This window comes from Solanum stenotomum, chromosome 7, assembly GCF_019186545.1.
Source record: "Solanum stenotomum isolate F172 chromosome 7, ASM1918654v1, whole genome shotgun sequence".
Classification (NCBI taxonomy): Eukaryota; Viridiplantae; Streptophyta; class Magnoliopsida; order Solanales; family Solanaceae; genus Solanum; species Solanum stenotomum.
Window position 1 is genome coordinate 538,876 of NC_064288.1, and position 25,500 is coordinate 564,375.

At 31.8% G+C, this 25,500-nt stretch overlaps 7 protein-coding genes and 1 pseudogene across 7 annotated transcripts; 7 read left to right on the forward strand and 1 right to left on the reverse strand.

Annotated features, from left to right (window-relative positions):
• Nucleotides 1-2,242: 2,242 nt before the first annotated feature.
• LOC125871490 (2-hydroxyisoflavanone dehydratase-like) lies at nt 2,243-3,421 on the forward strand. Its single transcript, XM_049552092.1, has one exon. It carries the CDS (start codon nt 2,415-2,417, stop codon nt 3,384-3,386), a length of 972 nt encoding a protein of 323 aa, XP_049408049.1. The 5' UTR covers nt 2,243-2,414; the 3' UTR covers nt 3,387-3,421.
• A 5,245-nt stretch (nt 3,422-8,666) lies between these two features.
• On the forward strand, nt 8,667-9,765 carry LOC125871489 (2-hydroxyisoflavanone dehydratase-like). Its single transcript, XM_049552091.1, has one exon. The coding sequence runs from the start codon at nt 8,763-8,765 to the stop codon at nt 9,744-9,746; it is 984 nt and encodes a 327-aa protein (XP_049408048.1). The 5' UTR covers nt 8,667-8,762; the 3' UTR covers nt 9,747-9,765.
• A 1,302-nt stretch (nt 9,766-11,067) lies between these two features.
• On the forward strand, nt 11,068-12,347 carry LOC125871324 (2-hydroxyisoflavanone dehydratase-like; annotated as a pseudogene).
• A 1,631-nt stretch (nt 12,348-13,978) lies between these two features.
• On the forward strand, nt 13,979-15,306 carry LOC125870877 (tabersonine synthase-like). Its single transcript, XM_049551426.1, has one exon. The coding sequence runs from the start codon at nt 14,052-14,054 to the stop codon at nt 15,033-15,035; it is 984 nt and encodes a 327-aa protein (XP_049407383.1). The 5' UTR covers nt 13,979-14,051; the 3' UTR covers nt 15,036-15,306.
• Nucleotides 15,307-17,010: 1,704 nt separating this feature from the next.
• LOC125871695 (2-hydroxyisoflavanone dehydratase-like) lies at nt 17,011-18,217 on the forward strand. The gene has a single exon (XM_049552341.1). It carries the CDS (start codon nt 17,051-17,053, stop codon nt 18,005-18,007), a length of 957 nt encoding a protein of 318 aa, XP_049408298.1. The 5' UTR covers nt 17,011-17,050; the 3' UTR covers nt 18,008-18,217.
• Nucleotides 18,218-20,555: 2,338 nt separating this feature from the next.
• LOC125871209 (hydrolase 3-like) lies at nt 20,556-22,290 on the forward strand. Its single transcript, XM_049551810.1, has 2 exons — nt 20,556-21,084; nt 21,697-22,290. Exons 1-2 carry the CDS (start codon nt 20,556-20,558, stop codon nt 22,158-22,160), a joined length of 993 nt encoding a protein of 330 aa, XP_049407767.1. The 3' UTR covers nt 22,161-22,290.
• Nucleotides 22,291-22,506: 216 nt separating this feature from the next.
• Nucleotides 22,507-23,509, forward strand: LOC125871232 (uncharacterized). Its single transcript, XM_049551831.1, has 2 exons — nt 22,507-22,849; nt 22,935-23,509. The coding sequence occupies exons 1-2, from the start codon at nt 22,664-22,666 to the stop codon at nt 23,316-23,318; spliced, it is 570 nt and encodes a 189-aa protein (XP_049407788.1). The 5' UTR covers nt 22,507-22,663; the 3' UTR covers nt 23,319-23,509.
• Nucleotides 23,510-24,371: 862 nt separating this feature from the next.
• LOC125871321 (uncharacterized) lies at nt 24,372-25,381 on the reverse strand. The gene is made up of 2 exons (XM_049551909.1): nt 25,055-25,381; nt 24,372-24,770 (listed from the first exon to the last, which is right to left on the reverse strand). Exons 1-2 carry the CDS (start codon nt 25,136-25,138, stop codon nt 24,531-24,533), a joined length of 324 nt encoding a protein of 107 aa, XP_049407866.1. The 5' UTR covers nt 25,139-25,381; the 3' UTR covers nt 24,372-24,530.
• Nucleotides 25,382-25,500: the final 119 nt, after the last annotated feature.

Consider the following 25,500-nt stretch of genomic DNA (forward strand, 5'->3'; position numbering starts at 1 on the left):
TATTTTTATTTTTTGCGTCCTCTAAATCTTAATAAAAATATTGGATTCACCACTACCTATTGATATTGACGGAAAAATTATCTGCCAACACTTTCTTCAATGATATACGTTACTATATGATCTCCCGATTAATACTTTTTTTGTTCCAATTTATGTGATTCCACACTATGATCATCAAACATGGAAGGCAAATGCATTCCTTTTACCACCAACTTTAATTTGTAAGCGAACAAGTAAAATATATTTTGGTCTTTATGTAGTTCCCTCATTTGACTACAAATGACTAATCAATATTTTGGCCATATACTACCTCATACACGTGATGACCAGGCAGCCAGATAATCAGTATATACACAGTACTGTCCTTTTTATTTAAAAAAAAATTAAAAGCATCTCTATAATAGTTTCAATTTCTTAAAGAAAAATGTTAAGAAGAATTTATCTAATTTATTTGGTTGAGAAACAAAAAAATGTGAATCTTTTTTACGTTTTACTTTGATATTGGAAAAACTTCCTTACTTTAATAATGTGTATAATTCAAACCTATTTTGAAAAGCTATACTTTCAGGAGTGCGTTGGCAACAAATAATGTATATAATTTTTAAGTATCATTTATTTTAAATTTACGAGCAATTACTTTTTTCTCCTTTCTCTGACTTTTCTTTTGATGTCTAATTTCTAGAAGTTGTTGAGGATTCAAATGATTATTCAAACTAACCTATTAAAAGTAGTGTTTTTTTATAATAGTGCACACATCCTCTTAATATCGTTGATCCACCTATGTAAATCAATTACTGAGAAAAAAGACAACGAATCCCATTATATATATATATATCAAACTTCCTTCCAAATTTCTAGATATACCCAAATTAACTTTCTTACAATATCCCATCCTCTAACTATTCCATGGCCAATTCCAATAACAACAACAATATTGAGGTTGTCGCTGAAATGGATGGTTTTGTATAGATCTATAAGGATGGTCAAGTCAAACGTTATTTATATAATTAATTTTTTTAATCAAATTTATACCACTAAAAAGAGTGTGTAGATTAAAAGATAAAATAACCTCACGGACAAGTACAAGCGGAGGGGGGGAGGGGGGGCGGCTAAGACTATTATATTAATAGTTTGATTCTGGTGTGTCCTTACTTTTTGATCCCACTTGAGAACATTGAACAAGGTGTATCGTACAAGGATTGAATTATTATTAGCTCACCATCAAAAGTTGAGCTTCATAGTCCAATGATTAATCCACTTGCTGAGAAGGCTCCCTGTTTGTCTCAATTGGGTTGTTCTAGGATGTTGTGTTTTGCGGAGAATGATGAATATATTTCAAAAGAAGTTTGGATTCAATTCGTTGAAGGTGTAAAGAAAAGTGGTTGAAAAGGAGATTTGAAGTTCATTGAAGTTGAAGGTGAAGGTCATTGCTTTCAGCTAGTCCTGAAATTGAGAAATCACAAAATTTGATCAAGCGTTTTGATTCTTTTACCCAATATAATTAATAAGGGATCGTTTGGTTAGAAACAAGTTATTTCGGGTAATTATCTTGAGATAGTTATCCTGAAATAAGTTATTCCACCATGTATGTGATTTAACTTATTCCATTACTAAGACATAAATAGTGGGATAAATATTTTAAGACTGCCTAATACTTCCAACCAAACGCGAAATAAAATGACTTTGCATTTCATTATGAAATTATTACACCTTAAACCTTACCATCAATCTCGAGCCAACCAATGACACCTTATCTAAAGATCAAAGAATGCTTGACCACCAAAGAACTTGGTCCCATATTTGGTATGCAAACGACAAGCAACTGTGCGCTGGACCAAAGTCCTGGAATATATATTTCCCAACTCCAAATTAAAAACATTATTTTCTACTTCAAAAATAAAAAACTACCACTCCCTCCGTCTTGTGATATTTTTCGGATTTCGAAATTCAAACAAATCTATCTGAAATTGTAAATTTTTCATATATTTTTTAATTATTGTGACTTATAGTACTTTTTACGTAGTTTACAAATATATAAATTTCATTTCAAGAAAATTGAAGATTTCACACGCAAATTTTCAATTAAAATTAAATTATTTAACTCTCAAAAAAATAAAAAGTATCATATAAATTAGGATAGAGGAAATATCATTTTTTATTTTCACAAATACAAAATGGTCAAACGCCTACCGAACATACCCAAAAGTAAAAGAAAAGGAAGGCAAGTGTTGAAAAATGATGCGTAAACATAACTCCACAAATTTCTAGAGATAACACCATATCTTTATTTATTTATTAATAATAAGAACATGATCTAGATTTCTATCTACAATTCCACCAATCTTCAAAATATCTATCGAGAATAATCCTATATACATACCACAACAGTACCATTCACATAATTTCTCTCTACCATGGCCTCCGATGATAATGATCAAGTAGTTCATGAAGTGGAAAACTTCTACCGGCTCTACAAAAGCGGCCGCGTTGAGCGTTTCTATGACATGCACGGCTTATTCTATGTTCCACCATCACCACAACACCCATCAAACGGCGTATTTTCTAAAGACGTTACTATCTCACCCCATGTTTCTGCTAGACTCTATCTTCCGGAGAACATTCCTAATTCCCAAAAAATCCCCGTGTTAGTATATTACCACGGGGGCGGACTTGTCATAGACTCCGCCTTCTTCAATTTGCATCACAATTACGTCAATTCTTTAGCTTCTGAGTTGAAAATGGTTGCGGTTTCTGTAGAGTACCGGTTAGCCCCAGAAGTAGATGTGCCTACAGTTTACGAAGATTGTTGGACTGCACTTCAATGGGTCGCTTCACATGCTAATGAAAATTCGTACAATAAAGACTCATGGTTAACAAATTTTTGTGATTTTGGTAAAGTGTTTATAGCCGGAGATAGTGCTGGTGGCAATTTAGTGTATCACATGACTATGAGGGCCGGCAAAGAAAACTTGAATAATGATTTGAAAATTACTGGATCGATTTTTGCTTATCCTTATTTTTTTTTCCCAAATGTTGAAATTGATGAAGAAGGTTTGGCTAATAAGATTTGGGGATATATTTGTCCACCATTAGAGTCTGGGCTACTATCCCCAAAGGATAGTCCATTAATTAATCCGCTTTCTAAAAAGGCCCCATCTTTATCGGGGCTAGGTTGTTCGAGGATTTTGGTGTGTATGGGAAAAGAAGATGATTTAATTCCTTTAGGAATTGGGGTTCGATTTGTTGAAGGTGTGAAGGAGAGCGGATGGAATGGAGAAGTGGTGTATCTTGAGTTTGATGACGGACATGCCTTTCAGATGTATAAACCTGAATGTGATGAAGCTAAACGTATGATGAAGTGTTATGCTGATTTCATTCATCGCTAGTGCGTGGCAACAATAAAATAACATACTACTGCTTTGTGTTGTTTTTTCAGAGCAATTGTATTGGTATTAAGATTAATTTGTGTTTTGTTTCATAAGAATTGTTTGGCTTTATTAATAAATAAACGTATTTATTTTCTGTCTATGATCGTCACTTCCCACGAAAATGAATGGAAGTTTACAAGAATTATTTTCTACTTTGCAGCCAATGACGGCTCGCAGAAATATAACACAAAATAATAGCCTAGCACCTTAAATGGATCATTTCTAAATAATTCTTGTTTTTTTCTTACCGAAGGAATATAATTCTGTTTGTGTAAGATCATGTTTGTAAGGTCCCATGGGAAGTGTGAAAATATTCAATTCCTCATCTCTAATACTCTATTTTGCTAAGGTATCAAATTTATGAATTTATTATTTTAAAAGTAAGAAAAAAAATCAAATTACAAGATATTTTTCTTTTTTTGCCTTGAAAAACATTTTGTTCCTCTCTTACCACATGTAATAGATGCAACCTGTTAAGGTCATTTTATAAACGGAAAAAGACCAAAAATATCCCTATACTATTTGAAAAGGTTTAAAAATACCTCTCAGTCAACCATTTTGGTTCAATATTACCCTTTAAACTAACAATCTTATATTTTTTAATTATTATATTTAATAATTATTTCGTGGTGTCTTTCTATTGGATAAAGTTAAATTCCAATCTACCAAATTTTCTCCTACCCACCCGACCCATATTGACATTTCTTGCCCCAGGCCCAATTAAAAAATCCATCACAAATAAAAAAGATATCATTTCTTCTCCTTCTAAACCAATTAACATGAATTTCACAGATTAACAAACACCAACAACGGAATGTATGTTCATGAAACAAAAAGGATTAAATTTTGAACAAGCACATTAACAATCTAAATCCATAAACTACAGAATCAGTTAAACAGAAGCTCACGATGAAGGATTCAGTCAAGTTTTCGGCTTTCGGCGACAAAGAAGATGCTCAGATTTAAGCTTATTTAGAGTAGAAATTAACGATGACCCATGTAAATAAATTCATCGATAACAAACAATTAACATGAATTTCATCAGATTAACAAACACCAACAACGAAATGTATGTTCATGAAACAAAAAAGATTAAATCTTTAAACAACCACATTGACAAACCTAATCGATAAACCATAGAATCAAGAAAAGAGAAGCTTATGATGAAGAATTAAGATATACAGGAAAAGTTGCCACATAGAAATTAGGTTCAGGGGAGAAGAGATTCAATTTTTTAAAAATTTTAGATGGATCTTTTTAAGGAAAAATTACTTGGATTGATAGCTTTTAATAAATAATTACCGATTTTAGCGATACTTTTTATTTATTACCATTTATAGCAATACTATGTTAAATCTACAATATGTATTAAAAGTGAATTATGTATGCAATATATATGTGTTATAAAACTGTTTTTTTAAAATATACTATGCTTGTTTGGTAAGAAATTGACACATTGTATTATAAGTGTGTTAAAATGTGTGATAAATGTATTAACCATCAACAAAACTTGTATTATATGTGAATAATAAATTGTTTTTTGTAATATGTATGCATTAAAAGTGATCAAGTGGAAAAAAAAATGTTATTGCTATAAATGGTAAATATTTTCTTAATATAGTATATTTATGTAAGTTTCTCATCTTTTAGTTGGGTTTGGGTCAAGTGGGTAGGAGAAAGTTTGGTGGGTCGGAAATTAACTTTATCCAATAGAAAGACGCCATGTAATAATCATTAAATATATTAATTCAAAACTAGAAGGTTGTTAGTTTAAACGGTAATATTGAACCAAAAAGGTTGATTGAGGGGTATTTTTAAACCTTTTTAAATAGTACAGAGGTATTTTTGGCCCTTTTTCGTTCTATAAATTGTTGATGCAGCACTATTCCCATTATGATGATTCACTGCCAGTGTAAGTTCTTCTTCCCATGCTTTTGCTAGTCGTCTCTGTCCTAGCCATTGTAGTAGCTTGTTCCACATTGATGCTGAAACAGAGCACTGAAAGAAAAGGTGTGAGATCGACTCATTCTCTGATTTACACAAAGGGCATATATACCAGATTAACACTTATTCCCCAGTGAATCATCTTATCCTTCGTGTACAACCTTCCATGAGCAACCAACATCATAATGAACAACCATTTCGAGGCAGAAGGGGTATTGCAAACTAATTTCTTTCATCCTACTTTTGGAAACACCCCTTGCACCAATTGGTACATCTTTTTTTTTTTATAGAGAAATAGTGCAATCTTTGGAATTGATCTTTTGTGTAACCAGCAGCTTCCATGTACTCCGTAGCTTTGAAAATTTTCTTGATATGCCAAGATGCTTGTTTTGTATTGGCCTCCCATAAAGTTCTGCCCTTTACATAATACAAGTGAACCCAAAGAATTTCCTCCATATATTAAATGAGTTGCGGAAGTTAGTGGCGGAGCCACCTTATAGTTAGGGGTTCATCCGAACCCCTTTTAATGGAAAATTATATTATTTATACATGGTTAAAATATATTTTTAAGTTATATATAGTAGATGTTGAACCCCCTTCGACTAATTCATATATCTATTTCTTCAAATTTTTAACTCTCTTACTGAAAATTCTAACTTAGCCACTAACGAAAGTTATGTAGCAAAGACTTTTCTATGACAAAGTTGTGGAAGTTATGCATCAAAGGCTTTTCTATGACAGTAGTGTGGTACAAAGTAATATTATAACTTTGACCACTAAGCTACTACTTTCTATTGTGTTTAAGGATATTCAAATGTTATATATATATAGGGGCGGAGCTACGTTGAATCGAGGGACCCAAACTCTCTCGCGGAAAAATTACACTATATATATAAGGTCAAATTTTGATTTTATGGGTATATTAATTAAAATGAACCCCTTCAACACTAAAGAGAAGGATATCGTAATTGTCAAGGGGTTCAAGTTCCGCCTGGAAGGGCTGAGTTCGAATCTCATCAGGCGTATTAGTGTTTTTCATCTTTTTTTTATGCTTTAAAAGGGCTGAGAAGTTTTGGGCCCAGATTCCCAAACAAATGAAAATGCCTCATTGGTTCAATGTGAAGCTTTATACTTTTTATCTTTCATTATTTCCTTTTTATGCTATTTTTTTTTTCCAATTTGTCTTTGTTTAAATTTATTAGCCACATTCTTTGTAAATTTTTCTTTTAGATTCTTCTTATTTATATTTTTCATTTTGTTTCTACATAGTATCTTTATGTGTACTAAGTTGAAGAAACGATAAATTTTTATTAAATTTTAAATTGAGTTAGAAAAAATATTTATATATAATAAAGTAAATTAAATTTAACCGAACGAAGAAATATTAAAATTGTGAATAGTTTTTTAAACAAAATCTATTTAATTTAATTTTCTTTCTTTAATTTCATTGTATTTTTTTCAACTTTATTCTAAGGTGATGAAAATTAAACTAATCTTATTTGATTTATTGATCATTTGTTTTTTGACAAATGACTAATCTAGTAAATTGAATTAATTGAACTGAAAAAAGATGTTGTCATTTATTTATTTTCTAAATATGTCAATTTTTACCCCTTTAAAAAATCTTAGTGATTTTTATAGTAACATATGATTGAAAGGGCACTAACTCAGAATTTTTTTAATAAAAAAAATCAATATAAAATAAAACATGACAAAACTTAAAGAAAAAAATAGCACAAGAATTTGAAAAAAAAAAACTCGATGGAATAGGGTAAAAAGTAAGAAGAACCTAAACGCGGCATAACAAGACAAGTTAAATTTAGCGAGTTAAGATTAATATTTTTCTTTCCCATCTCACGTATTTATTACTTTATACTTCGAACCCCCTTAGCGAACATCCTGGCTCCGCCACTGTAAATATATAATATAATGTAATTTTATGGTGAAAGTCGAATTGTACTTTTGCTCCTATTAAGAGGGTGTAAAAAGGGTTTCACTGAAAAATTTCAAATTAAAATAAATGGAAAAGGATTAAAATTAGGAAAAATTGTATGGAATAGCAAATTATTAATTCAAATTAAATGCTATAGTTATAGTTTATTTTATTTGTAATTCGCAACAAACATCTCATTTTTTTGCCATTTGATTCGGTATACAATTGGTCATTTTCGGTATACAATTACCCATTCGTTATACAAATGTATAAAATGCATTTGTGTTTGTATAAAGCGAGAGAAAAGCGTGTATACAAATACATATATTTTCGTCCTATACACTTATAATTATACAAATATAGATCTTATTATACAAATTACAATGTATAAATGAATTTATACAAAACTGAACAATTTGTATAAAATTGGATTTATCTAGCGAATTATACAAATCAAAAGCTCCATAGCAAAAATAAAATTTGTTATGGAGCGCAATTATGCAAACTATAGCTATAATATACAAATATGATTTTTATGTTTACTATATGTGAAAGTTGCTCAAAAATTATCCTTCGACTCTGTGAAATAGACTATTTATACCCTTTGGGATAAAAAAAAATGCCCTTGCCGTTACTTAAGAGACACAATAAATACCCTCAAGAGTTAACACTCCAAATTTTTAGTGATGTGGCAAACTATGTAGGACTAGACCTTTACTGGCGACAAAAGTCGTAACAAAAGCTCAGAATATGCATCATTGTACATTTTATGCATTTACATATACCATAAAAATAAAATATATAGTATCTCCAAACTCCTCCTTGGTCGATATCATTTGTGATTTTTTAAAAACAATGAAGAAAATCAGTCAAAACCTTTAGTGGAATATTTTGGAATTTTGTGGCGACTTTTGTCGCCGTAAAGGGCTAGTTCTTTTGTAGTGAATTTTAGTTAGCAACGCTTAGGTGGAGAGATTAGTCTTATGTAGCTTTCCACGTCACTAAAAATTTAGATAGTTTAACTCTTGAGGGTATTTGTAGTCTCTTGAAATAATGACAAGTTATTTTTTATCCCAAAATATAATAAAAGGTACTGTAAATAAATTTATTTCTCATAATTTAAGAGTATTTTTAACCCTTTTTTGTAAAATAAATAAGCCCCATCTTGGGCTCCTCTTTTTTTTTTTCCACGTTTCCAAAGCTCTCATAAACTACTTTCAACATCTATAATTGTTTATTTTTCATCCAAAATCTTAACGTTGCCCAAAAGATTCCCTAACCAACTGTTAGAGATCAGAAAATATTATTTATTTATTCATTTTATAATATCTTTAAAAAATATTAAATCTGGTTAATGACAGTAAGACTGGATCTATATTCGATCTTCAAAATATATATTGAGAATAATCAAATATACCATAACACCACTCTCATATTTTACAAAATTTCTCTCTACCATGGACTCCGATAATAATGATCAAGTGGTTTATGAAGTGAAAGACCACTATCGTCTCTACAAAAATGGCCGTGTTGAGCGTTTCTACAAGGTGCCCGGTTCCTTCTACGTTCCACCATCGCCACAAATCCCATCAAAAGGCGTATTCTCCAGAGACGTCACTATCTCACCCCACGTCTCTGCTAGACTCTACCACCCGGAGAACATTCCCAATTCCCAAAAAATCCCCGTGTTAGTATATTACCACGGGGGCGGACTTGTCTTACAATCCGCCTTCTTCTACCAGATGCATGCTTACGTCAACTCTTTAGCTTCTGAATTAAACGTCGTTGCTGTTTCCGTAGAGTACCGGTTAGCCCCAGAAGTAGATGTGCCTACAATTTATGAAGATTGTTGGACTGCACTTCAATGGGTCGCTTCACATGCTAATGAAAATTCGTCTTGTATTCACAATAAAGACTCATGGTTAACGAATTTTTGTGACTTTAGTAAAGTGTTTATAGCCGGAGACAGTGCTGGTGGCAATTTAGTGTACCACATGACTATGAGGGCCGGCAAAGAAAACTTGAATAATGATATGAAAATTACTGGATCGATTTTTGCTTATCCTTATTTTTTGTTCCCAAATGTTGAAATTGATGAAGAAGGTTTGGCTAATAAGATTTGGGGTTATATTTGTCCAGTACCATTAGAGTCTGGGCTATTATCCCCAATTGATAGTCCATTAATTAACCCACTTTCTGAAAAGGCTCAGTCTCTATCGGAGCTAGGTTGTTCAAGGATTTTGGTGTGTATGGGAAAAAAAGATGATATAATTCCTTTAGAGATTGGGGTTCGATTTGTTGAAGGTGTGAAGGAGAGTGGATGGGAAGGAGAAGTGGTGTATCTTGAGGTTGATGGTGGACATTCGTTTCAGATGTATAAACCTGAATGTGATGAAGCTAAACGTATGATGAAGTGTTATGCTGATTTCATCCATCGCTAGTACTGCAGGTAACAATGAAATAACTGTGTGTTGTTTTTTCAGATTAATTGTTTGGTGGTTTTATTTATAAAATGTATTTTCTGGCTATGATCTCTCTCCCCACGAATTGAATGGAAGTTTACATGAACTTTGTTTGTATGAGATCGAGTCTATAAGATCATGAGCATGTGTTAAAATATTCAATTCCTCATTTGTAATATTCTATTTTGCTAAGGTATCTGCAGACTTGATTGAATTTTCTATAACACTAGAGTTCATAAATTCCATCCAAAAGTTCTATTAATCACTAGCGATTGGCAAAATTATCATACGTTTAGCTTTCTCGAATTCAGGTTTATATATCTGATATACATGTCCATCGTCAACATCAAGATACTCCAATTCTCCATTCCATCCGATTTCCTTCACACCTTTCCACAAATCGAACCCCAATTTCTAAAGGAATAATATCATCCTTCTTTTCCCCACACACCAAAATCCTCGAACAACCTAGCCCCNTCTAAATCAGGAGAGCTTTATGAATTAAATTTTCATGAAAATGCCCAAATGATTTTAAAAACATTTCGAAGCTGCAAAGTTGTCTTCTTATTGCCACAAACAAAACATGATTTACTTTTTCAATTCAAGACAAAAAAGCAATTGCGAAAATCTAAAAAGATGATTTGAAGAAAAAAAAAACAATACAAATTAATTATAATCCACTAACATGCTCGCATATATAGCGAACTTGTACTATTAATCACACTAGCGATTGACAAAATTATCATACGTTTAGCTTTCTCGGATTCAGGTTTATATATCTGACATACATGTCCATCGTCAACATCAAGATACTCCAATTCTCCATTCCATCCGATTTCCTTCACACCTTTCCACAAATCGAACCCCAATTTCTAAAGGAATAATATCATCCTTCTTTTCCCCACACACCAAAATCCTCGAACAACCTAGCCTCGATAAAGACGAAGCCTTTTCAGAAAGGGATAATAACCCAGACTCTAGTCCTGGTGGACAGATATAGCCCCAGATATACCAGACGTATTTGATTCCAGTTAAGATTCTTGGAGGCTATTCTATCTTAAACCTTAGTTTATGTCTATATAAAAGATATTATATTCCCTTAAGAAACATTTCAAAAATTCCATAAATTTATGAAATATTCAAAAAAAAAAAGATCAAGATTTAGCCTCCTATGGTTGAGAAATATGAATCACAGAGAAATTCAAACAGAAGAACTAAGGGATGAACAAATTATACTCACACTATTTATAAATAAAATATTATTGTTTCTTCTTATTTATAATCATTAGTCTTGGACGGTTAAAGTCAAATCTTGATTATTGGTTCAACTGGTTCTTTAACCACCACTTAAACAAATAAAACAAGACAACCAACTTCCATTATATAAACATGCAGTATGATTCCAATTTCTACATCCAAATCAACTTCTTAATTAACCATCCACCTTGCATGTAATACTCCATTTCTTCAAATTAATTCCATAGTTTAAAAGTCTACATAATTTCTCCATACATATATGGCTTCATCACATGACAACAACATGAATGATTTGGTGGCTGATGTTTATCCATTCTTTCGAATCTATAAAGACGGTCGAGTTGAAGGTTTTGATGAATATAAGTGCTAGCATAGGCTTTTCCTTCGTACCCCCATCACTTGATGATCCAAAAACTAGTGTCTCCTCTAAAGATGTCACAATTTCACCATATGTTTCTGCTAGACTCTACCTTCCAAAAAACACCACCAATATTACTCAAAGTCAAACACAATTGCAATTTCGATAGAGTACAGGCTAGCCCCTGAATATGACGTACTAACGATTTATGAAGATTGTTGGATTGCACTTCAATGGATCCCGTCCCATGTTGATGATGAAAAATCGATCAACAAAGACCTAAGGTTAACAAACAATGGTGATTTTGATAAATTGTTTATAGTTGGAGACAGTGCTGGTGGTAATATAGTTTACAATATGGCTATGAGAGCGGGAATAGAAGGTGGTATTAATGAAAATGTCAATATTTATGGTTCGATTCTTGCTTTTCCTTACTTGTTGATGCCAATTGAGGATATTGAACAAGTGGTATCGTATAAGATTTGGAAGGCTATTGCACCTATATCAGAAGCTGATATTAATAGCTCGATGATTAATCCATTTGCTGAGAAGACTCCTTGTGTGTCTGGGCTAGGTTGTTCAAGATTATTGATTTGTATCGCGGAGAAAGATGAGTATATTCCAAGAGAAATTGGGATTCGATTCGTTCAGGGAATGAAGAATATTGGTTGGAAAGGGGATTAATTTGAAGTTCATTGAAATTGAAGATGTAGGTCATTGCTTTCAGTTGGCTGATTTTGAAATTGAGAAATCTCGAGATTTGATTAAACGTTTTACTTCTTTCATTCAACATAAGTGATAGCATATTTTGTCATGCTATCTTAGAGCTATAGCTCGAAGTACGAATAATTAATAATCCTTATTGTTGCTTCGAAATTCTCTTAAATTATATTAGTTTCTATTTAGAGCATTTACTAATTGTTTCCTCCGTTTAACCTTGTTTGTCTTATAATACTTAAATGGAAAAATTATGCGGTTAAGCAAATTTATACTACTTAATTACTCATCATAGGTATAGTTTGCTATAATTACCACTCGCGACTAACATTATACATTAATTACGTGGGCTGACTCCGAGTTTGTATAATTAGTCACGTTTGTATATGCATAATTCTCCAGAATATACAAATACATATGTATAATATACAATTATCTAACCGATATACATATACAATTCACCTCTCTCCCACTTTCTGCCCTCTCTCACTCGCCTATCTCCTCCCTCTCCCAATCTCGCTTGCCATATATACAAATACATATGTATAATATACAATTATCTAACTGATATACATATACAATTCACCTCTCTCACACTCTTTGCCCCCTCTCTCTCTCCTCTCTCCGCTCTCTCCCAGTCTCGCTCACCTCTCTCCTCCCTATGACATGTAGCTATGAATTATAATTATCAAACTATAGCTATAAGGAGTAATTAGGCTATTTTTAAATGGCTATATATGAAAGTTCCTCTATTTAAATTTCGTGTCACACTACACATTAAAGTATTTGACTCTTATATTACTGAAATATTTGGCTTTATCGATATATTATTTTGAATCATTTATTTGGTCGATAAAAGTAGTGAGGATCAACAATCAAAAACGACAAATCAACTATGTACCTAACTTGATTTGACGAATATCTTTAAATGGTTCAATTATTGAATCATGTTGTATAAAATAATACTTAACTGGATCACATTATCCTTATTCAAAATATAAAAAGGATACTACAGTACTATATTTAAAATATTTTTCCATCAAACAAATGAGCAATCATGCTCATTTTCTTAATCATTTACATTGAGTCTTTGTACCCCAATACTAGCTAGCTCTAATTATTTATAGTTGGGTCCATGTTGTTTTCTCTTTACTGTTAAAAATTAACTACGACAAAAAGGATAGTAGTATTATTTTTTTAAAAAAAAAAAAAACTCAGTGCTTTGGTAATTAGTTCAATGCAACGTAATTTATACTGAAATTTTCTGTTAGAGTTCCATGAATTAATAAAGAAAGGTGATTATATGAACATATTTTGAATATACACATTATCCTCACGGCACGGTATTACTCATTGATATTTATGAATAAACATGATACGACAGATATCGAATATAACAAAGGTGGTTGAGATTGTTAGATATTGATGAGGACATTATCCTCACAAGATTAATAATTCACCATTAATAATAGTCATGCATGACGTTATATATTTGTCTTATGAAATAATTTATCATTCTATAATCCATAATACGAATTTCAAAACGGTCGCTTTGCTACCAAACAATTAGTCACCATACTTATTCAACTTCACTTTTTTGTCAATTTTCTATTTGTAGTTTTGTACCCAGAATTAAGTTTTAATCTAATGCAAATGACACATTTCTATATTAAGTAAAAATATAACTTTAAAATATTTATTTTACTTTTAATGAAATGATTTATATTCATACAAATTTCTGTCATTTATTTTAGATCACAAATTTTAAAAGTCTTTCTTTTTTTTCTTAAACTATTATCGAATCAAACTATCTCACATGAAATGAAACACAAAAAATATTACTTTTCTCTTTTTAAAATTTGACGTAACGCAAAAAATACTCAACCAAGCATTCAGCTCAATGAATTACTTTCACATTAGATAGTTCTCCCTAACAAAGTTTCTCTACTACAATGGCTTCTGACGACAAGGTAGTAGTCAAACAAGTCGACGACTACTTCCGGTTATACAAAAGCGGCCGCGTTGAGCGTTTCTACGACGTACACGGCTCCTTCTACGTTCCACCATCGCCGGAAAATCCATCTGCCGGAGCTTTCTCCAAAGACGTCACCATCTCACCACACGTCTCCGCCAGACTCTACCTCCCGGAAAACACCACCGCCGGCCAAAAACTCCCCGTCTTAGTATATTACCACGGCGGCGGACTTTGCATTGAATCCGCTTTTTTTACATGGACTCACCGTTATGTCAATTCTTTCGCTTCCGAATTAAACGTCGTTGCTGTTTCGGTAGATTACCGTTTAGCCCCTGAAGTCGAAGTGCCCACAATTTACGAAGATGGTTGGACTGCACTTCAATGGATTGCATCACACGCCGATGAAAATTCGTCTAGTAATAATAATAATAAAGATTCGTGGTTAACGAATTTTTGTGATTTTGGTAAAGTGTTTTTAGTTGGGGACAGTGCCGGTGGCAATATAGTTTATCATATGACTATGAGGGCTGGCAAAGAAACCTTGAATAATAATGAGGTGAAAATTACTGGATCGATTTGTGCATACCCATATTTTTTAATTCGAGATATCGATATTGATGAAGAAGGTTTAGCTTATAAGATTTGGGTTAATATTTGTCCGACATTGGAGTTTGGTTTATTGTCCCCAATTGATAGTCCATTGATTAATCCGCTTTGTGAAAAGGCTCCATCGTTATCGGGGCTGGGTTGTTCGAGACTTTTGTTGTGTATGGGGAAAAAAGATTATGTAATTCCTATAGAAATTGGGGGTCGATTTGTTGAAGAAGTGAAGAAGAGTGGGTGGAATGGAGAATTGGAGTTTGTTGAGATTGATGAAGGGCATTCGTTTCAGATGTATAAACCTGAATCGGAAGAAGCTAAACGTATGATGAAGTGTTATGCTGCTTTCATCAATCGCTAGTAAAAGACAGTTCGATAGATAAAGTGTCCTAATGCAGAATTTCAGGAAAACAACACCTCAATGGATTGTGAGTTGTGAGTTGTGACAAACAAAATTTGCTACGCTCGTGAGTTGGATTTGTAACTTTTTTGTTGTTTGCTTTATAATTCTCTTTTTTATCTTAATTGTTGTTACTGATGAATGTTTATTGCAAAATAAAATTATTTTCAATAAGATAAATCAGAGCATGCTGAAATTTTTATAAAATTATTTACTTCTGTAACTTATAATCGATAAATATTTGGCAAACATTTGGGTAAGTATCCATGTAAATCTTCTGTGAATCTTTAGGTATTATACACTACAAAACTTGACATATCGACTCGAAAAAGAAATGATGAATTAAAATTTGTATATTTTATGCATAATGCTAAGAACTAATTACATCATATTCTTATTCTTTTTCAAATTATAAAAATCTCTTAAAATTTAAGGATTTCAGATACATTACTTTAACGTCTCGATACTTCGCGTCTCGATTTTGGATATATCATTCAACATCCCGATCAGGGGCGGAGGCAGCCTTCTGTTAGGGGGTTCATCCGAACCCCCTTCGGCAGAAAATATTATTATTTATACATGATTAAAATTAAATTTTATGTATATATAGTAGATGTCGAACCTCTTTTGGTTAGTTCATGTGTTTAGTCCTTCAAATTTTGAATTCCCTTATTAAAAATTATAGCTCCGCCACTGATCCCAATACACTACCTAATTTGTTGATACAAGAAACACTTATCTCAGTACATACTCAACGTCTGGATACATCACATCTCGATACAAGAAACATGTGTAATAACACATGTTGATATGAGACACATTGGTCTCAATACATCGTGTTCCTATATATCGCGTAAGAGTGATGTATTCGAAAACATAAGAGAATAGAGATTTTTGTAATTTTTTAAATGATATTAAATTTAAGAGAATATCATAAAATAAGTTGTGTATTTAGATAATTTTTTCTCGTGAAAAGCAAAATACCAGTATTAGTTGATTAATAAAGATTTTGAGTTTGATTATTACATATTGAAAAACTGAAGCTTTTACTTTGGAAAGAATATAGAATTAAGGTGAAGTAATCTAATCAAACAAGCAAATTGTAGAAATGATGCTACTTTTGGCAAATAATCTAATTGAGGGGACTCTTTCATAAATAAATATGTTTTGATTATTTATTTATTTGTTCTTTACTCGTTAGAATTTCATTATTAGGAGAAAATATAATTTTAAAAATTCAAATTATATTATTTTTAAAAAAAATTAGTTTTAAATAAGTATAAATTATATCACTAATTTCAACTCTATTTTCGCCATTTTCCTTTCTATATTTACCAGTCAAGACTGACAGCCACTTCCTGTTTTAGGACGATGAGAATGTGTATATACAGGATGACCTCATCAGCTACGTAGGCTTATTAAAAAATAATATTTTTACGAACAAACGTCAACACTTAATTAATTACAAAAACAATATATAAAAAAATTCATCAACATTTTTTAATTTAGTGATACGAATAATTAATAGTACTTCCTCCCGTTCCATTTTATACATCATATTTTTACTTTGTACTTACATTAAAAAATGATATAATTTTACCCTTCTATCTTTATTTAATATTTTTTTAAGTCAATTTTATTAATAAATGATAAAATTAATTAATTATTTTATCAAGGGTATAATAGACAAAATATGGTAATTTATGCATAAATTTTATAAAAGAATAAATATTGTGGTCCAGTTATTTATAAAAAGGATTGACATATCAAATGAAACGGAGGAAGTATGAGATTACAAATTTTAGTAAGATGAACTAATATTAATTTTAATAATATAAGAAATATTACCTTATTATTAAAAAAAATATTATATCGTGTTTCCATTGTAGTCCATGGTCGGCTATTTTATTATAAAATGACAAGAGTCTAAATAGCTGATTTGCACCTCAAAAATTATTTATCACTAATAATACACCATGGACTCTGGCGATAACGAGGTGGTAGTCGATTTTCCTCATCTCATCCGTGTCTACAAAAACGGCCGTGTTGAGCGGTTGTTCGGTTCACCGATCGTTCCGCCGTCGCCGGGAGATCCTGCCACCGGCGTCTCCTCAAAAGACATAGACATTTCGCCGGAATTCAAAGCTAGAATTTACCTCCCAAAGCTCACAAACTCCACCGACCAAAAACTCCCAATCTTAGTCTACTATCATTGCGGCGCATTCTGTCTCGAATCCGCCTTCTCTTTCCTCGACCACCGTTACCTTAACCGCATAGTCGCCGAATCTAATGTAATCGCCGTTTCAGTTGAATACCGTCTTGCCCCGGAAAACCCATTTCCGGTAGCGTATGAAGACTCTTGGGCCGCTCTTCAATGGGTCGGATCCCATGTTGAAGCAAAACCCGGGTTCGAAAAGGAACCTTGGTTAGTTAACCATGGCGATTTCGAGAAGGTACTAATCGGAGGCGATAGTGCGGGAGGTAACATAGTTCATAATCTATCTCTCAGATCTGGATCTGAAAGCTTAAATGGTGGAATCAAAATCCTGGGTTCATTACTCTGTTTTCCATACTTTTTAACATCAATTGATTTTAAAGAAGACAGTTTACCCAGTCAGCTTTGGGGGTTTGTAAACCCATCAACTAAAGACGGAGTTGATGATCCAAACATTAATCCGTTTGTTGAAAAAGCTCAAAGTTTATCAACATTGGGTTGTTCAAAGATTTTAGTTTGTGTTGCAGAGAAAGATGAGCTGAGAAATATTGGGATTAAGTATGTTGAAGCAGTGAAGAACAGTGAATGGAAAGGGGAAATTGAATTGATTGATGTTGAAGGTGAAGATCATTGCTTTCAGATTTTTGATACTGAAACTGAAAAAGCCAAAATTCTGATTAAGGAAATAGCTAGTTTTATCAAAAAGAGCTGTGTGTGACTGTTCTTGGCGATGAACATTTTGGGAAATGTTAAGAAAATGATCATATCGAAGTTTATTATAGTTACGTAAACTTTTTTTTTTTTTAGTAACTATGGTATGTTATCTAAGTTTGGAATATTCTATCGAAGTATATTATAGTTATGTATCCTTTTTTTTAGTAATTGTTGTATGTTATCTAAGTTTGGAATAAATTACTCTATTGAAGAATAACATAGTTACATAACTTTTGTTAGTAACTATAGTATCATATCTAAGTTTGGAATAAATTATTATATCCGTGTATATTATAGTTACGTATCCTTTTTTAGTAACTATAGTATGTTATCTAAGTTTGGAAAGTGAGGGTTGAAATCAAACTTAATATTTGAGAGTTACTTCAGTCCTTTGCTATTTTTTCACGTTATTTAGGTTCAAGATTTTATGTTATCCGTCATAGAGTTGTTTTTCTCTCTTCTTTTTTTTTGTTGTTTTACTCTCTTTTTTTCTAATTGAGTGTTTTCTTCTTCTTTTTTATAATGGATAACTATCTAATTACATAAATATTGTTATCATACATATCAAATTTTTAATATATATTTTATTTCACTATTTAATAATTTCATATCAGATTTCTAGTTAGATATATTTAAATACATATTTTTTGCTACCAGATACACTTAAATAGAGAGAAACAAGCGAGAACAAGAGAGTAGCAAGTGAGAGGCGAGTAAGATTTTTTTTTGCCCTAGATACATACAAATTCACTTGAAAACAGTGTATCTAGAACAAATTATATCTACTTTTGATCTATGTATCTCAAAATACATGTACACGAAGTATGATCGTAACTAAACACAATAAAATTTGATAAGATTTGTAATATTGTTAACAAGTGTATACCTAAATGAAGCTCCTAAAATAGTGAAATTTTTATAATTGCAATTTATTTATTTATTGAAACTTGTGTTCTATAGGATGTGTTTGGTAAGCCATTTTCAACTCATTGAAATTATTTATGACTTTTAAATCCTAAATGTATTTAAATACTTTATTTACATTTTACGAGGATACCAATATTGATATAAGATCCCAATGTCAATTAGGTGATCAACCAAGCAATAAGTATCACGTATCTTATTTGCTTAAGTCATTTCGTTGTAATATTATAAGAATCGAATCAATCATATTAATGAGGATACTGTGTTATAACCTTTTTACTATTTTGTAAAATCTATGTTTATATCAACCTAGTATAATATTAGGATAACAATTACTCCATTTCAAATTAATTGAGTTATTGAGATATTTTTCATTTTTCATATTAATTTAATTGTTTAATTTTCAAGATTATTTTTATAATGTTTTTCCAATTTTGTCCTTCATTAGTTAGTATTGGAATTAGTTGTATTAATTAATGTTTAGTTATTTTAAACATAAATTTGACAATAATTATTAAGGGTAAAAATGGAAAATTATGCCTAATTTATGTCTCAATCTTCTTTTCTTAAAGGGTGTGAAACACTTCAACAATTTAATTAATTTGAAATAGAGGAAGTAAAATCTATCTTAATTCAATTTTGGTGAATACAATTAACTCCCAAAACATTTGATATTTAAATGTAGGTTTATAGTATGTTAGTCTCAATTTCTTTTATTCGGATCAGTGTTCATAATCCAAATTTCAATGTAAACCTTTTCTTAAGTATATCAAGGGCTAACAAGTAACAACTTAGTATTAAAATACAAAATATTCAACAATCGTTATTTTTAAACAGTTTAATTCTTAAGAATATAATTATCAATAAATATAACTTATTCAAAACAAATAACACTTTCGATATAATAGTTAATATTTATCAAAACAATACTTATCAAAAAATAAATGTATACATTTCCCAATCCAATATAAATAATTTAGGTGGAATGACCTGGTAGGCCTTCATACTTGGCGCTTCGTTTGTCAGTTGGACTCTTATACTCACGATTTTGTCAACTGAATCTTTAAACTCATTAAAACACAATATTTTAAGAACCCCTGACCATTGACCAAGCTTATGTGACATTCACATTGCTATTTAAAAAAAAAAAGAGTGATTGCATACGTCTTACAACGAGTGAATATAATATTTTATATTTAATTTTTTTTTAAAACAATTAAACAAAAAAGAGCTAACTGACAAACGGAGCCAACTACAAAACCTTTCAAGTCATTCCGCCAATAATTTATACACTTCTACAATAGGATTTTATCCGAAAAATAGGATTTGACACATTTAATGAAAAAAATATAATATCCATTAATACTCCAAGTAAACTTTAAATATTACAAAAAAAAAATTTGGAGTACTGTGCACGATGGCTGATAATGTCTTCCACGTCTCAACATTTCACCCAAAAAGAAATTTCATAACATTTCTAAATCATCCTCCATGTGTCAATTATAATATCATATTATATTTAAAATCAAATCAATAAATTTAAAAAAAAAACTATTCGTTTTAGCTACACATTATAAATTGGAAACAAAGACCTAACAAAAATATATCGTTCCTAGCTCTCTGCTGCCATGGCTTCAGAGAACAACGAGGTAATCATCGATTTCCATCCCTTTTTCCGACTATACAAAAATGGCCGCGTAGAACGTTTCAACGAAAACTTTAACATGTTCTATGTTCCTCCATCGTTGGAAGATCCAGCCACCGGGGTCTCCTCTAAAGATATTACCATCTCATCTCACGTTTCTGCTAGACTCTACCTTCCAAAAAATACTAATGTTACTTGTAATGAAAAACTTCCTGTATTAGTATTTTATCATGGTGGCGGACTTGTGCTTGGATCTGCTTTTTTCAACGAGGTGCATTATTTTCTGAATCACTTGGTTTCCAAATCTAATGCGATTTGTGTCTCAGTTGAGTATAGATTAGCCCCAGAGAATGATTTGTCAATATTGTACGAAGATTGTTGGACCGGACTTCAATGGGTGGCTAGTCATCACAGTGACAATAACAATGGATCCAGTAATACTAGTAAAGACTCATGGTTAACTAGCTATGCTGATTTTAACAGGGTGTTCATTGGTGGAGAGAGCGCCGGAGGTAATGCTACACGTTTTGTTTCAATTTATGTGTCTTATTTTTTTTTTCTTTTTTAAGTTTGTTATATAGAAATAATGTCATCTTTTATAGTTAGTAACTTTTGATTAATTATAACATCTAATCTGCCATGTTTAAGATTATTGTATTCAAATGACATTATAGTAGATTGTCTTCATTTTTAAATTAGGTCACAAAATTCAAAATTATTTCTTTTAACTAACTTGAAGTCCATTCTCAATCAATTTTAGACTCGTAATATATATATATATATAAAGAAGAAGAGAATTTGAGATTTGAACTTGAAACCTCAAGGTGAATTTTGAATCCCTCTTGAACGGCTAAGCAACCTCTAATCTTTTGTACAAAGGTTCAAAATCTATATAAATACATTAAAAAAAAAAATACCTTATATCTACAAGGCATTTTTTTAACTTCTATGAGTTCATGCCTTTTGTGTTTTTTTAACTTCATTCTAGAAGCTCGCACCTCCCTTATGACTCGAACCCTTCCACATTTCTTGCTCCGTTGATAACTCGAATTTAAAACCTCAGGATTGAAGGTGGAAGTTGCTTACCATTTGAGCAACCCTCGCTTATATAATTTTTGTAACAGGTAACATAGCCTATCACATGGCTATGAGAGCTGGCAAAGAAAGTTTAAACGGAGACGTTAAAATAATGGGTTGTATTCTTGCGTGTCCCTTCTTTTTGATGCAAGACGATAGTCTTGACATGGAGAATAATCTGGCTTATCAAGTTTGGATCACCATATGTCAAATGGAATATAGATACTCACCAATTGATAGTCCAATGATTAATCCACTTGCTGAAAAGGCTCCAAGTCTATCGAGCCTAGGCTGCTCGCGGTTGTTTATGGTTATAGCTGAGCAAGATGTATTGGTTCCTCGAGAAATTATGATTCGATTTGTTGAAGGTGTGAAGAAAAGTGGATGGAATGGTGAATTGGAGTTTCTTGAAGTTGAAGGTGAAGAACATTGCTTCTTTGTAAAGAATCCTCAAGTTGAGAAAGCTAAAGATGTGATAAAGTGTTTTGCTTCTTTCATCCAACATAAGTGATCTTGAGTTTTAATAATGTTACAAGGCTAGACGCGCAATGTATGATGTATTGGTAATTAGGTGCACATCATAAGTTTAAACTATGTACCTTTCGAACCTTGTCCACTATTTTGGATCGAAGAGAATAACTTGTTTCAGAACACGAGTTAAATAAGTCTTTCTTTTTTTTTCTTATGGTTATAATAGGCATTCTAGTAGTTTTATGTTCCAACTTATTCCTAGCTAGCTAGGTTGTAAACCACACAAATATCCTGAGGTGGTTATATAGTTATACCGTAACTAATTATTCAACAAAGTATCAAACACCAAACACTACAAATTCTACCTTCCCTTTTTATAGCATCTCTATATATATACAACAAAAGAAGGTTCATTTCTTCGCAACGTCTCTATAAACAACTCGACCTGCATTGCAGGGAGGGCATATTAATAACTACGTGCACCATCGTTCGTTGACAAACAGAGCGAAGCCATATTTTTCGTGGAACATTCTCCTCCATAGAATGACGGAAGAGGTAGTCATGAACTCAACCAACACCAACATGAACATTGACAACAATAATAAATCTCCGGTTGATAACAGTATTGTCAAACAGAAGAAAAAACAGGGTGCTTTTGGCTTCCTTAGAGCTGCATCACTCAAGCTTCGTCGTCGTTCCCTTGATCTAAAGCAACAGAAATTTACTACGGTACGCTAGAAAATTTTCATTATTGTAGACATATAGTCGTATGTACGTACATTCACTGATTTTAAATTCTGAATACGTACTACAGGAACCCGCTCCCCCTGCTGATTCAAAGGGAGAAAATTGGAAAAAATTGGTAGGGTCCATGAGGCCTTTACATCTCCAAGACAACCAATCACCACCGAGTCCTCATGACCCGCAACCACCACCACCGGTGAAATCTACATCACTACCTGTAGAATTCAGTGAACATTTTTCGTCGTTGTACTCTCCAACCCCATCAACGTCCTCCATTGGCACCATGAGTCAATATGCTTCAGCAAATAATCTACAAGATCTCTACGACGACGACGACGATGAGGAGGAAGATCCTGATCAGGTATTTGATGCAATTGGAGGAGATGACATGATTGATGCAAAGGCAGAGAATTTCATTGCTCAATTTTACGAACAAATGAGGCTTCAAAAGTGATTCAGGCAATTAATCAAACACATAGAAGGCATGAACGGAACCTAATCAAATTAATTTCCTTCATTTTGTAGTAGTAATATTTAATTTAATTTAAGTACGTTTTTTTTTTTAGCAAAAGGCATAATATTTCAGAATTAACGTAGAAATATCACTGCCTTTTGCTTTAATGTCTCTTAGATATCTACTGTTAATTAGTTCCAAAAGGAGCAGAATTTTTTTTTTCTACATCAAGAAACTAGTGAAAGAAAATCCAAAATATTTGAATTATTCTTTCATTATGTTTGTTTTAAATGTGCTAAGGAAAATACGATGGATCACATCGTAATTAAAGAATATGTATCCAAATCTAAGAGAGCTTTTTTGTTAAGATACAATTGTTGCACTCCTATTTTACTAGATACCTTATTTCTACTCTCCTATGCTACTACTCGATGTTTGCACTGACTTAATCGATTCATGACATATGTTTTATATATATTAAATCGTGTCACCCATCCTTGCAATTTATAAACAGCTAATCAAAACTATGTGAAGGATTAAATATGGAAAAAGAACCAAAAATCATAAAAATAACCTTCAGGATCATTACAAACCACTTCTTCTGTTTGGCTTATAAACTGACAAACAAATTGAAAGCTAAGAAAAAAAAAATTAAAAATAAAATTGAAGACTAAAATTAGAGTACCCTTTGATCCTTCAAATTGATGGCCAGTTTGGTCAACTTGAAGTTCCAAACCAATTATTATGATGACAAAAAAAAAAAGTTGCAAATCAAAATCATATTCATTGCCAATTTTAGCCCAAGTTGGGTTTTCAGTTTTATAAATCTACTGTCAAAGTCAATGTATTAAAGTTACCTATATTTTGAAAAATGATAAATCAATTTCATAGTGTTGATAATCAAAAGAGGCATGAAAAATCATAACAACAAATGTTGGCAAACCATTAACTAGAGGAATAATGACTTAAAGCTTCTAAGGAAAAAAATAATCTCAATTGTTAAACATGATTAAATGACATGCAAACAAATTAGAATTTCAATTTGAAAAAAAAAATACAAAAAACATCCTAAGTACTAATATATGAAATTAGACCTGCCACCTCTATGTTTTCCACCTTCCTCAATCAGATCATTTTGAGAAAGAAGAGACCAGACAGGATATTTCGATGCACAAAGCATCTCGTGTTAGTAGAGTCGGAAAGGATAATTAATCAATATCCATGGATGATTTCAGAGCATTTATTTTTGAACCACCTTAGTCCATTTCTAATTGAAGTTTTGACCTTTCCTTCAATAGTGTAAACTTTGTACTTAGCTATTCTCTTTCGTCTCTTCATCTCTGGATCATTGAATCCCCATGGCTTATTCGACGACGGCGCTGCTGCCACCTGACTCGGCCACGTCCCCTTGCTCGTTACCCCAGCCAGATCCGGTGACCGAGCCCGATTTACCTACATAGGTAGAATCAGAATTTTCATTAAGAAAATTTAAAATATAAGAACATGAAAAAACTATATTTAATGGACCAACATTTAGATAAGCTTATTTTGACCATGTAGATACTCAAATAAACCCCTTGCACCCCTAGCTTCGCAACATAAGGGATGTTATTTAAAGTTCATCAAAATTATAGGTTCAAAACTAATTATTATTTTTATTTGCATGTACATATATTTATCTTTGGATAATATAAAATAAATATTAGATTCAGTTGAACATTTGTGTTGCTAATTACCTGATTGATGTTGAACCCCTTTCCGCTTACGATCTCCAATCTCCGGTCATCGGAACACCGGAAACTCGGCCGGAACTCTTCCATATTATATAAAAGAGTGCAAAATGTAAACTTGCCAAGAGGATATAGAAAAATTCAAGAATACATTTGGGAATGTGAAATGGTATTATTGTAATAGGCTTTCTAAATAAACTATAGTACTTAAAACAATTATTTTTTTTCAAAAAAAATAAAAGTGAGACACCTGTAACATGGAACAGAACTTTAGCTGTAATTGGGCAAATATATTTTTTTTCAGATTAGATTCTGTAATGGTGGTAACCCAGTACTCGATGACACTTTAATTTTATTTATTTATTTGCAGCATTATTTAAATAGGGTGTTTTTATGACTATTTGGTACTATGGTGTTAAAATTAATTTTATGGACATTTGAAAATAATGGTG